This window comes from Rattus norvegicus, chromosome 17, assembly GCF_036323735.1.
Source record: "Rattus norvegicus strain BN/NHsdMcwi chromosome 17, GRCr8, whole genome shotgun sequence".
In the NCBI taxonomy this organism is placed as follows: domain Eukaryota; kingdom Metazoa; phylum Chordata; class Mammalia; order Rodentia; family Muridae; genus Rattus; species Rattus norvegicus.
Window position 1 is genome coordinate 59,910,029 of NC_086035.1, and position 13,574 is coordinate 59,923,602.

Here is a 13,574-nt window from a genome sequence, read left to right on the forward strand (position 1 = left end):
TTCAATCCCTATGTATATATGGGATATGTATGTACATATGGGCAACAGTAAATGGAGTTATGAGATTGTATATGTGTGTAATATATATAATATAACGTTATTAATATATGTGTAATATTTATAATTATATAATTAATAGAGGTCATTGATTTGTGTGTGGGGAGGGCACCAGAGGAGTTGGAGGGGGAGGGATAAAAGTAAACATCATGTAATATAGTAATTATGTATAAAACTCTAAAAACAAACCAGAAAGATTCCACTTATTATACATATACTGTATATTTTATTTGTAAACTCAGAATATCTCCTTTGAAGTTAGTGTTAAGTGGCTGGAGAGATGGGTTAGCCACTGAGAGTGCCTGCTGCTCTTCCAGAGGAATCCAGTTCAGTTCTCAGTACTCACACTGGGTTCCTCACAGTTCTTTTAACTCCAGTTCCAGGGGAGCCAGCGCCTTCTTCTGGCCTCCTCAGGTACCACATGGGACTTTTCTACCATGTTGCTCAATGAAAATATTAATTGAGAGTGTTCGTATATTTAAGAAGTGATAAGTATATATTGTAACATACTGAAATCAGATGAATGAAACAGGAAACAAATTATGTTTACCATGTAGGATGGTTTATAAAATTCAAGTCTTTTTTCTTTGTTTTTTTAATACATTTTTTATTAATTTTGTTATCTGACAGTTATGTACATGTATATAATATAGTCTGATTACATCGCTTTACCTCCCTCCTATCCCTCAACTCTCCCACATTTCTAACATCTTGTAAAAACAAAACAAAATGAAAACCTTATTTATTTATTGTTTGGGAAAACGGGTGGGTTCGTGCTACAATGTGTAGATGGAGGTCAAAAGACAACTTGTGGACATCACTTCTTTTCCTCACCATGTAGGTCCTCCACCAAGGATTGTCTAAACTTGGATAATCAGGCTTGGCAAGCAAGCGTCTTTATCCACCGAGCCATCTCCTCAGATCATGACTCACAAACAAACATCTCACACTTTGTTTTGCTTTAGAATCTGATTTGAAACATAACATTTTTTAAAAAAAACTTTGTATGTGATTTTTATTCTAAGACACACTTTCAGTGTGCGATTGAATGCTAATAGAAAGGACCTATAATTTCTGTTATTGTGAGTATAGTTTGTTAGTTGACTTCCTAGCACTACAAGAAATATCTGGGGGAAGCTGAATTTTAAGGAGAATAGATTTACTTTGAGAGCCTAGCCCACTGATTTAGGCTGTGAGAAGGAAGAAGCACCATGGTGAGACCACGTGGCAAAGCAAAGCACACAAAATTATAACATCTGGACATGCCCTGCAAAGCTAACCTGCGGAGTGGGTGTTCCCTCTTTGATATACTACTTTACGAGTCCTTCTGTGAATTAATCAAGATCAAAAGAACTTAATATTTGATAATTCCGGTTCAACAGGTAAAGGTGCGTAACACGAGGCCTGATGACCCAAGTTCAATCCCCAGGGCCTCATGATAGGGGAGAGACTGACTCGGCGGTTGCTTCTGACCTCCATTTTACACCAAGGCACATAAATAGATATATGTGATATAGATCACCATGAGATAAATAATGTGATAAAAAAGCTTACGTACCTAACACTATACGTGATTATAATAGCACCACAGGAAACCAGTGCACTCTCTATTCTCATTAGGGAGAGTGCTCCATTTTTACAACTCTGTATGTGCAGACTGTTCGTTTGGCCACACTAATTGAATCCAAAGTAGTGGTGCTTTTTAACACATGATTTTTCTTTAATATTTTCATTGAACTGCAGTAACAAGCACAGGTTATTCCAACCCTAAATTTTCATGGAATGAAGTTAGAGTAAACAACTTAAACCATTTGGACCAGAAAGTTTTATTCTTGTTGATCTAATGTAATAAGTAAAGAAAACAGAAAGGCTTTACTTACAGCTCTTGGTCCCTATGCATTAGCAATCAATAACCTTCCTGTCCTAAGTGGGAATATATTTCCCAGGGATTTTAAATCCCTCTCTCTCGGTTCTGTGTGAATGCTTTAGAGATACAGAAGTAACATCCAGTCCAGGAGAAAACATAATTCACAAAGCCATGCCCTAAGAGAACTGTCAATTCATCTTTAGGACTCAAAAGAAACAAGTTAGTTTTAGTGTAAGCCATCCTGACAGACAGCAGTAAATTCTGACTGCAAGGGGGACGACAATCAGAGAGGGTTTCCCAAAGGAAATCCAATTAAACACCTTCCAAACTAAAGGAGCCAGAGGGCATATTGCACTCTCCATATATCCAGATAAAATAAAGACGAAGAAAGAAACTCTTCAAAATGACAAAGTATTAAAACCTTCACTAGCACAAAATAAATATCAAAAACCCTCACACAGGAGGGAAAAAATATAAGTATTCTCACGATGTATATTCACTGACTGTTGGAGTGGTCATTGGTCCCACTCACATCCTCTGAAACTGAGGGTGCTTTGCAGGATTTGACATTTTTTTTTCTAGTAAGATCAGCAATCTCTATAAAACCTTTCACTGAAAATAAGCCGGAAATTGACCTTTAAGACCAACATCTTATTCTAAAAGGCACTATATTGCAGTGATTTTAGTGGAAGCCTTTACTTAGGAAACACAGAAGACAGTCTTTATGCTGCCTTTTCCCGTTTCTGAGTGCAAAGCTTCTTTGAAAATGGCCGTTGCTTTTATTTTGCATTTGTTAACCATAATAGCAGAAACACCAAGAGCATCGTGAGATGCAATCCTCCCATCGGTCAGTATTCACAAGTCCCCCTCACGGCTGTTTTCCTTCTTTCTTTCCCTTAATTCCAGGACCTTGTGACACAGAATATTTTAAGACCCGAAGTCATTGGTGAGCTTTCAAGGACCGTCTAATAACAATCTAATGCCCATTCATTTCCTGTAGCTAACACAACCTACCATTTTTAATGCTGTCAAACCAACGTGGCCAGCGCGGGACCTTTAGAAATAATTATATAGTGCTGGAAGTTGACAGACGTACTCTACTCTTTAAAATTAATTCTTAGAATTAACACTGCCCCCTTCCTCAAATTCTTCTCACAGTCTCCTCCAAAAGGCAGCAAAGAAAGTGTTTTTATGAAGCTTTAAAATTCTCAGAAGCGCTTACCTTTTTTTTTTTTAAACTGGAGCCTCTGTTATTGGTCTAACATTTATCCGCGCAGGCTTTTCGTTTTGTACGAATTATTTACATTGAGTTCAATTAAGTTTATGGTTTTCGCCGAAGGATGACATGTATAGTACCTATTTTATTTTTTCAATAAAACGGCCTTGCCTGCTCACTAAAGCGTTCTCTGAGGGAGATCCTTGGCTCTCCGAGCTGAGGCAAACAAAGCTGTTTTTCTGGCGACCGTTAGAAGGTTGAGACAGTTAGTTCCCAAACACTTCAGCACACCGAGGTTACATTATGTGATTTTTTTTTCTTTAAAAAGTGCATTCTAATGTTTCTTAACCTGATAAAATGTGATTAATCCTTTGTAAACACTTTTTAAAAAGTACTTCATGTGCTGGAAAGAAGTTCAGAAATTCAGAGTAACTTTATGTGAAATAATATTACCCTTACATCAGCATAAATTAATTTCAATAAAAGTGTTGGTGACTGGCCGTGAGGGAAATGAAACATATCGCTGTTTACACTCGTCTGTCCCAAAGTGAAAGGACTCCTTGTCCTTGTGATTCGCATGCCGCCATGTGGTGACAGTTGTGCATTATTGTCTCGGGTGTTTGATGGTATGGGAGAAGTCTGGGGTGACCTCAGAATGCTCTTGCTAAGGGCAGCTGCTTAGTGCTGAATTCTATTTCATAACCATCTGTGAAGTCAGCACATCTCCTCAGAACTCTCCTGTGGCTTGCAAGCGATCGAGCAGACCAGGCTGTAAGCACAGGACAGCCAGATCCGTTTAACAGAAAGGGGCTCTCGAGACATTCATGGGTGAATCGGGAACTGCACACTGGGGCGGCTGTATTTATTAAAATCGTGGCAGATGCAAACGTGTAGTTGGACTATATATATATATCACATACATATACCCCCAATTTTTGGAAAATTATCACAAATTCATTGGTTTTTACATTTCATTACATTTTCATTGTCATTTCATTACTTTTCATTAAATAGAATGATAAGATTCTTGAGATTTTCAGCAAAAAGTATTTGTGTTTTAATCCATGTATTTTTTTTTCTTTAGGCTGATTGAAGGACTGGTTGATGAATGCTTCTCAAGTCTGGCTTCCTGGCCAAGGGAGTGGTATATCCTTGGACAGAACATTTGGCAGCTTGTGTCCGCCCACATTTCAATTGTATCTAGCCTTCTCTGTAGCGAGAGCCAGTCTTCGGATGTTGGATATACAACCAGCAGCTGCTTCCTGGAGATCCTGGTCTGGGGACCCAACCATATCCAGTAAAAGCTGTCATACACCAAGGAGGAGAGAAAAGAAGAAAACCATTAATCCAGAGGCATAAAGCTAGGCTATGGAAATAAGTTGAAACGGGATGTATTTTTTAAAAAAGCAGCGAACAGGTTAGGGAGAGTGTTCTGTGGGTAGGAATGCTTACCATGTAACCGTGAGAACCCAAGTTTGGATCCCCAGCATGCACGTTAAAGCTCAGCATAGCCTCGTGCGCTTATAATACCAGCAGTGGCCAGGAGAGGTGGATGCGAGCATGCAAGCCAGATAGCATCATTGGAATGGTGAGTTTCAGGTTCGGTGGGAGCCCCTGAATATGCTGAGGGTAGTGAGACGGGACACCAGGCATACTCCTCTACCCTCTGTTCTCACACACAGAGACATATGCGCACCCTTAACCCCTACCATGTGCACCTCCACACGTATGTAGACCGAAGCAACCCACATGTGGAGAGCCCCCTTTATGTGAAGGTAGAGGCTTATTGAGCTTCAGGAATTTCTCACACGTTCTTACAGCTTCATGGCTACAGGTTCGCTTCTGAAATTTCTCTGGCACCCTTTTGGCTTTTCTACCGCTCAGTGCAGACTAGCAGCATGTTGTCCCCAGGTGCCTAGCACATCCTTTTATGTTTAATTCCCCAAATTTAGAGTTTGGTCCACTTAGCCGAGTAAGCTCCTGATCCCTTAGTAAATCCAATGTCCCCCAATGCCAAGTACGGGGTTTGTATGTGGTGACTTCAGCTGCCATTCCAGACGTTCCTCTCCTGCTATATCGCAAAGAGTAAGGAGCCTTAATTGATGCTGCCGCATTGCTTAAAACACCCTCTTACTTTCCTCTCTGGCTTTGTGAAGTTTATACTTTCATAGACACGTATCCGCTGCATATCCAAACAGCTATTCCACAAAGCCACAACCAATTTTCATCAGGCAAAAGGGCCATTTCTCTCACTTGAGGCTGTGCGGTTGACTCAAGTGTCTACAACTCTTGGACTCTTACCATTTAAGCAGGTACTGGGTTCCTGTTTTCTGTCTGCTAGATTGCGAACACTTAGGAAATGTATGATGCCATACACAGTGTATATACAGATCAGGTGCCAAGTAAATGCCAAATAAATGAGCTAGAACTTTTTAAATCTAGAAATATGACTCAGTACGATATTTTAGAAGTTAATTGGATCCTAGACTGTCTATGCGGAAGGACTGGAATACAAATTTGGATAATGCCAGGAAACGGAGATGACTGTCAGCAAAGAATATCAGAACGATAAGCATTGGGAGACAGGGTACATGGACCACACTTGGGGTTTGGATTATATTCTCCCCCCAAAATGATTTAATCATTTTAAGCACGGGAGTGACATGACCATGTATGTATTTTAGAATGTGACAGCAGTGTGCAGGGTATGGAGTGTAGGGAGAAATGCTGGAAGGCCTGACTCACGTCACAGATGACAAGCCGTGAATGAAGGCTAAGTGTAAGGAAGAAGGAGTTAACTTAATGACCACACTGGGAAGAAATGGAAAAATGCTGCAAGAAACACTGGATACCCAGAAAGAAGGTAGAAAGGGTAATTTCACATCACCCATGAACTCCAATCCAGGTGGATTAGTGTCTTAACTGAGAATTAAAAATATGTAAGACATTTACAAATTGTATATAAGGACATCTTAATCTGACTGGGATGTTGAAGGTTGTCTGGCTTCTCTGTCCCTTGACCTCCACCTCCGGGGTCACACCCTGGTTCTCACTGATCAACACTCTCGATTATTTGCTCCAACTCTCTGGCTGCAGCTCCTCCCTGAGACGTGGCTGTCCCGTAATTGGCACTTGCTTTCACTGCCCATGTTGGTCTTCACAGCTTTTCCCTCAACGGTCCTTGCCCGTTGGCTCAAGTGCCCCAGTCACTCAGCAGTCACTCTTTAGCTTTTCTTAGGCCTCCTTATGTGATATCCTCTCATGAAAGTCACAGTGGTAACAAAGCCGGCTCTGATTCTTGAGTGACCAATGGTCCCCAGGCTTGGCAGGAGGCAGATGAACCCCCTGTAAGTCCGAGCACAAGCCATATATGCTTTTCCTCTTTATTCTGCTCCCTTCTTCATGCTTCTCAGAGTCCAGCTCCTGTCTTCAGTCTTCATTCTCCTATGCTGCTGTGCAGCCAGAGTCAATGGATAGCCCAAATGAACTCTGATCCTCTGCAAAGCCACTACCTAAGCATGGCTATTAGAACTCAGCTATGAAGAACCCTGTTCCAGCTTTGTCTCCCCCATCTCAGTCACAGCCATCTTTCCAAGGTCTCTGTTACACTTATATTCTACATCCAATTCCTCCTCTTTAGAATAGTTTACTATCATAGCCCCCTGTCTGTAGACTCCATTTCTAGAGGTTTTGTTTTGTTTTGTCTTTGTTTTTTTGTCTTCATTGAAACATACTGGGCCTGTGATATGACTCAGAGGGTAAAGACATTTGCCACAAGTCACGTGATCTGAGCTTGACCCCTAGAACCCAGAAAGGGAAGGTGAGAGAGGAAGAAATGAAGAGAGAAGGAGAGAGGGAGGGAGAGGAGGGAGGTGAGAGACGGAGAGGAGGGAGAAGGAAGGTAAGAAAGAAAGAACAAAAGAAAGAATAAGAAAGAAGAGAGGAAGGAAGGCAAGGGGAGAGGGATTGAGGGAAGAAGGGAAGGAGAGGGAGAGAGGGAGGGGAGGGAGGGGAGGAAAAGGGAGGAAAGAAAAAGTAAGGGGGGGGGCGAGAATGGAAAGACAAGAAAGAGGTTTTCAGTTGTTTCCTAGTGACCCAGCGCTTTGCAGACCTCACTTTCAGTCAGGATGGAGCCCCAGGCATCCTGAAGATGACACATTTGCACAGCACACCAGTGCCCAGCACACAGGTAGAGCCCCATCAATGGTGTACATGCAGTGATTTTTCACCAGTTTCAGGACTTGATGATGTGCTGGAGGCTGGCCCTGGTAGACTAGGAAGGAAGAAGAAGGAATTTTGGCCTTGAGGTCAGTCTGGCTCTTGTCAGCACTTGTTCCAGGGCCCTGCTGTTGAATTCGATGACCCAGGCTTCTCTGGGCATCTGCCGCTGCTTCCTTGCCAGGCTCCCTTGGTTAGGAAACCCTTGATCTGATGCCTGTCAGAATCAAACACACATTTCTGCTTCTTCTCCCTCAGGCCAGGTTGTGGTTCTGTGGTCCCCCTTCCAGCTCTCCAAGAATCAGCTGTGTTTATTCCAAACACTGGACACCAGTTACACAATTCCACACTGAAGAAACCAGAGAACTGAAAGTGAGGGCAGCTGGCAGAGTGCTGGCTCTTGTAGGAGTCGTCCAGGTAACCGTTCACAAGAAGAAAGTTTCTGTCCATTCACACGCTTTGTGTTACATGTCTTATCCAGGCTGGTGCCTACCTTGTGGGACACTGAGTGAACTTTCCCTGTACCTGACAATGTACCAGGATGGCAACTTCTCTTTAGGGAATTCACTTTGCCTAAGTTCTTACGTTAAACGTGATTCTTCACTCTGCCCATGTAGAATGCTTATTGATATTTTTGCTAAAAACTGACCAGCAGAGCTTCATAAGATATTGTTTTACGAGTCTAACCTGGGCTGGGTGATAGCGCAAGTAAAATGCTTGTCTTGCTTAAGGATATGAGCTCGGTCCCCTGAATCATGTCTTTCTTTTATATATTTTTGAAGAGTAGAAAACGAAATCCCAGCATGGCGGAGGTAGGGACAGATGGATACCCGACCAGTCACCCTGGTTTACACTCACTTGGCAAGTTCCAATCAAACGAGAGGCTCTGTCTCAAAAGCAAAGTGGACAAGAGTTAAGGTTGTCCTCTGGCTTCCAACCACACGCCTACACACATGCTTGCTACACACGAGCATTCTAGAAACAGAAGAGGGAAAACGTGGTCCACGCAGTGGGCTGTGCAGTGTTTCCATATATTTACCTGGCTTGTCTCTCTGGCTCCAGACCAGCAAGGGACCTAATGTTTGCACAATTTGAATGGTTTTATTAGCTGCCAAATTGCTGTGTACCAAGCACTGGGATTTCCTTCTCACCAATGAAGGTAGCCTGCACTGTCCGTTCTCCTTACCTGCAAACATTCTCTTTAACAAGAGTATAGACTTGTGAGTTCAGAATTTTCAGTGCACAAAGGCTAGAAACAGCTTGATATTTAAAAGGCAGACTACGAGGGAGAGCCCCATTTAATAGCTAAGAGGCCCGCCCAGGACTCTTTTAAGTTAACTGTGCAGTCTAAATCCATGGTTTTCCCATAACCCAACAGTATCTTCTTTTCTGCGAATGTTCCTTGTTGCTGTGTAAGACACACTGAAGCTGTGTCTGGACTTTTACAGACTAAGCAAGGGCCAGTTCCTACCCAAGCCACCATCTGAACACAGTGGGCCATGTACATGGCTTAGTTTGGAACCAGGCTCTGGAACATGTTTTCATTTTTCTAAGAGCGTCACAAACAAGACCCTTAGAGGAATGCTTTAAAAGAAGGATAAACATCCACGAGTCAGAAGCTGTGCCCCAAATCCTGGCTTTGATGAGCCAGCCGTTAGGCAGGAGCTGGTATATCCTCCCATCACTAGTACAGAGCACCAGGAGAAGGCAGGGTCCAATCTTTTGTGACAGTTACACTTATAAAGCAGGGCTTTCCCTGGGAGAGCAGATGCAAATTGGGCACAAGTGAGCACGGAGTCCATAGAGCTGTTTGCTATATGCAGTTTGATCCAGCGATTTTTTTCCAACTATAAAGGCATTTTTAATATTATGAGGGGAAAACACCTCGGGTTCCACTTTTTGAAGTGTTTGTTCCTTTCAGAAGCTTTTCTCTTTTTAATCATTCCCTTCCCCCAAACACACCCAAGGACTTTATATTTATGGGGAGTTTCATATATATACCGAAGGAAAACCAGCCTCTCTGCTTTTAAAACTTAATTGCACAGAGCACTTTAAAACATCATTCAAACACATAACGTTTTACAGCTTGGACTGACAAGGACATAGGGAGGGCACAATGGGTGGCTTGTGGATTGGGTGGGAGGACTGAGAATGCTTCCTACTGTGTAAAAGGCTTTGATCCTGAGGCTGTGCCCTGAGTATACAGCTGTGACCTGTGGCTCACATCTCTTGGAAGGTGAGACTTAGGTAGCCTGGGAACCAATCGGTGTCTGCATCCAATTTTACTCTCATATTTAACAGTTCATGGCTTTATGCTGCATTTCAGTTGTATGAAAAATACGGACCCATTTGAGTGATAACAGATTTTCCTGTGGTTAGACTCCACATTGCTTGGGTGAGCAGAGTTTGGAAATATAGGGGTTTTAATTACAGCTGGATGAGACCCGAGGTACCTGTGTACATGCCCAACTTGGAGTTTTTCCAGCAGGACCCCATTTCCAAGGCTGATTTGAGTGGAGGAGCCTTTGGCTATTTTCCTGTTGAGGTCACAAAGAGTAATGACTACCTCTGCTTGCAAAGTGGCTTTTCTCTGACACAGCCAGTCTCTGAGTCTTGGTAATTCATCTCATGTGATATTGGACCTGAACCAGTGGCTTCAAGATACAATATGCTGTTGCAGCTTGGGACAAAATGTTGCTTCTGTTGGTCAGTGCAGAGAGGCTTGAAGGATGGGCTCTTCACTGGGCTATGCTCTCCTGCAGCTGACAGAAGAGCATAGCATGTACTGTGGATTGAATGTCTGCACCAAAAGTCATGCTGAAAAGTAAGCCTATGGTGAGGCATTAAAAGGTTAGATATCTGGAAAGAACCCAGATGTCCTTCAACAAAGGAATGGATTATAGAAAATGTGGTACATTTACACACAATGGAGTACTATACAGCTATTAAAAACAATGACTTCATGGAATTCTTAGCCAAATAGATAGAACTAGAAAATATCATCCTGAGTGAGATCACAAAAGAACACACATGGTATGCACTCACTGATAAGTAGATATTAGCCCAAAAGCTCAGATTAGCCAGATACAATCCACAGATCACATGAAGCTCAAAAAGTTGGAAGACCAAAGAGTAGATGCTTCAGTCCTTCTTAGACGGGAGAACAAAAAACAGGAGGAAATATGGAGACAAAGATTGGAGCAGAAGGAAAAGTCATCCAGAGACTGCCCCACCTGGGGATCCAGCTCATATACATACAGCCACCAAACCCAGACAACACTGCAGATGCCAAGAGGTGCATGCTGACAGGAGCCTGGAAATATAGCTGTCTCCTGAGAGGCTCTGCCAGAGCCTGACAGAGGCAGATACTCACAGACTGAGAACAGGGTCCACAGTGGAGAAGTTAGAGAAAGGATTGAAGTAGCTGAAGGGCTTTGCAACCCATAGGAAGAACAACAATATTAACCAACCAGTACCCCAGAGCTCCCAGGGGCTAACCACCAATGAAAGAGCATACCTGGACATACCCATGGCTCCAGCCTCATATATAGCAGAGGATAGCTTTGTTGAACATCAATGGGAGGAGAAGCCCTTGGTCCTATGAAGGCTCTATGCCCCAGTGTAGGAGAATGCCAGGGTGGGGAGGAGGGAAGGAGTAGGTGCGTGGGTGAGCCCCCTCATAGAAGCAAGGGAGGGCGGGATAAGGGGTTTCTGGAAGGGAAACCAGGAAAGGGAATAACAGTTGAAATGTAAATAAAGAAACTATCCAGTAAAAGGGAAAAAAGGGTAGGAATCTATCTAATCCATGGTATTTAGAGGCAAGAGGTAATTAAGGTTAAATGGGGCCATAAGGGTGGGGCTCTAATCCAATAGTGGCTTTATGAGAAGAGGAATGATCTGAGTTACGATTCTTTGTGTTACCATATGATGTCCTCAGCTGATGATGGGGCTCTGCTGAGAGTCCTCAACAGCAAGAAGGGCTTCACCCAATTCTGTTTGCCAATATGAAAATGTCTAGTCTTCATAATCTTTATAAATTACTGTGAGCTTTCATTATAGTAACAGAAAGGAGACTAAAATCATGTTTATGATGTGTCTTAGATACGCTAGTTTTGCTGACTTGCTGTCCCTCCCTGAGATTCTTGCTCACATTTGAATACATTCCCTTTATGGGATTTCCTCTGTATTTTGGGGGTAGGGGAAAATGATCGCTTGTAGCTATTTCCTCCAGTTGAAATAAGAGGAAGAAGGAAGGCTGACTAGACAGCTTAGAAAGCCCAGACATTTGTGAGAATCACCAGGTCCCTCTTCAACTCTTGATCTACAGTGGAGGGGGCTGCAAGTCATGCTGGGAGCCCTAGAGGTATAGCTTTCATGGGTCATCACCCAGGCTGAGATGGCCCTTCAGGTTATGCAGCTGCCACTGGGCAATCCAAGCTCTTATAAATAACCCGGTTCACTCACTGGCTCTTGCTGGACTTGAACAGAATCATTTCTCTGGTCTCACATCACTACCTTTTCTGGGGTAAATATATCTTCCGGGGAAAAGTCACACAGCAATGATGTTGAAAAAAGGTCTTGTTCAAGGTCAGGCTGGCCTTGAACTTGGAATTCTCCTGCCACAGCCTCCCCAGTGCTGGAGTTACAGTTGTTCTCCAACACGCTTGGCTCCACACCAGAAAGCTTTTGTGCTCAGCTTTCGTGAAGTCAGAATGCTAGAGCGACAGAGTGGGCAGTAGCATTGGCATACATAAGATACAATGACTTTGCAGAAACACTTGTGGATGATTTGATCAGTTGGGTGAGGAGGCAGGGATTTTGTACCATCCCCACAGAGAGGAAGGTGGTTATAGAAATCCTCTACATGTTCCACTTGTGCTGTTGGTCAGAATACCTTCAAGTTTCTGCTCAACTTTTCTTATATCAAGTGTAACATATGTCTGTGCATATACTTTTTTGGCTAAAAATGTAAAGGGGTGATTGGATAATATTGTTTAGAATTTCACCCTACAGATTAGATTCCAGTGGCTTGTTCCCTTGGAGGAAATAGTCCCATCGACTATGTTGTGCATATCTGAATTGACACTTTGACAGTGACACCTCAGTTTAAAGCCTGGCTTTACTTTCTAACTCTATGTGACCTGGGGGTAATTCTCCAAGACTGACTGTGCTGTTAATAAGATTAGAATTTGTCAGGTATTTTGCTAACACAGCAGATGTGGGGATTAAACATTACAGTGAGTTTTAAGTGCTCCACCATGCACTTAGAAGTGCTGGCTTGGAACAAGACCATTGTCATTGTTTTCTGGAGTTGGAGGATGTCAAACAGAAAGACTAACATTTTACAGAGTTTGGTAGCACTTAACCCAAGCACTCAAGAGGCTGAAGTAAGTTGAGGGTGAACTAGTCTACCAGGTGAAACCTTGTCTCAAAACCCTAAAACAGAAAAAGAAAGGAAGGAAGGAAGGGAGAAAGGAAGGAAGGAAAGAAGGGATCTAATGTATTTTTCAAAACAAGCAATTTTAATCTAGTAATATTGAAAACCAATACAAAAACAAAAGATTTGTGGTATCCTATGAAGTAGATGAAAGTTGATATGCCAAACCTGACATATTTATGTTAATAAATATAGATTATTAAATTAATATTCAAATTAGTTTCCTCTTAGTTAATCTCTAGTTCCAAGGATGTCTTGTTGGTGAACAGAGGCATAAAATAATCTAGTGAAATCTGGGATAAATACATCTGGGCGTGATAAACAGGAGTTTAAAGAATAACAAAGTGTTGGGATCTTAAACACTCACAGGCAACACTTGGAATCTTGTCAGTGCAATTGCCCTGAAGTTCACTTTTGTTCTTTTGATTTGACTGTGATGTCACTGTCTCTGTTGAATGTTACGGAATCTTTCCATTTTCTTTGTACTAATTCTAAACCTTCATGACGCTGTAACCTACGTATTGGACTTCTGTTGCTGGGACAGGATACTGACACAAAAATGTAAAGAGAGAAATGGTGTTTGGTTGGGTTTAGCCCATAGTCTTTGGCTTCACTGTTTCTGTGCCCATAGTTAAGGTGGATCGTCACAGTGTTGGAAGTATGTGGTAGAAGGGGCTTAACTCACAGTGGATAGGAAGAAGAAAGGGCTAGGGAGGGGGCTTAACTCATGGTGGATAGGCCTAAAGAAGGATCATGGTGGGTAGGAGGAAAAAAGACTA

The 13,574-nt window shown here is 42.5% G+C and overlaps 1 protein-coding gene across 4 annotated transcripts in view; it reads right to left on the bottom strand.

Annotated features, from left to right (window-relative positions):
* Positions 1 to 636: 636 nt before the first annotated feature.
* The window catches only part of Odad2 (outer dynein arm docking complex subunit 2), a 194,265-nt gene continuing 181,327 nt past the window's right edge, over positions 637 to 13,574 (bottom strand). For 3 of the 4 annotated variants that reach the window (XM_039096476.2, XM_039096475.2, XM_039096478.2), the window contains one exon: positions 637 to 4,444. In XM_039096476.2, coding sequence (XP_038952404.1) covers positions 4,331 to 4,444 — 114 coding nt within the window. In that variant the 3' untranslated portion in view covers positions 637 to 4,330. The remainder of the gene's footprint in view (positions 4,445 to 13,574) is intronic. The other variant, NM_001427763.1, reaches the window with a different exon arrangement.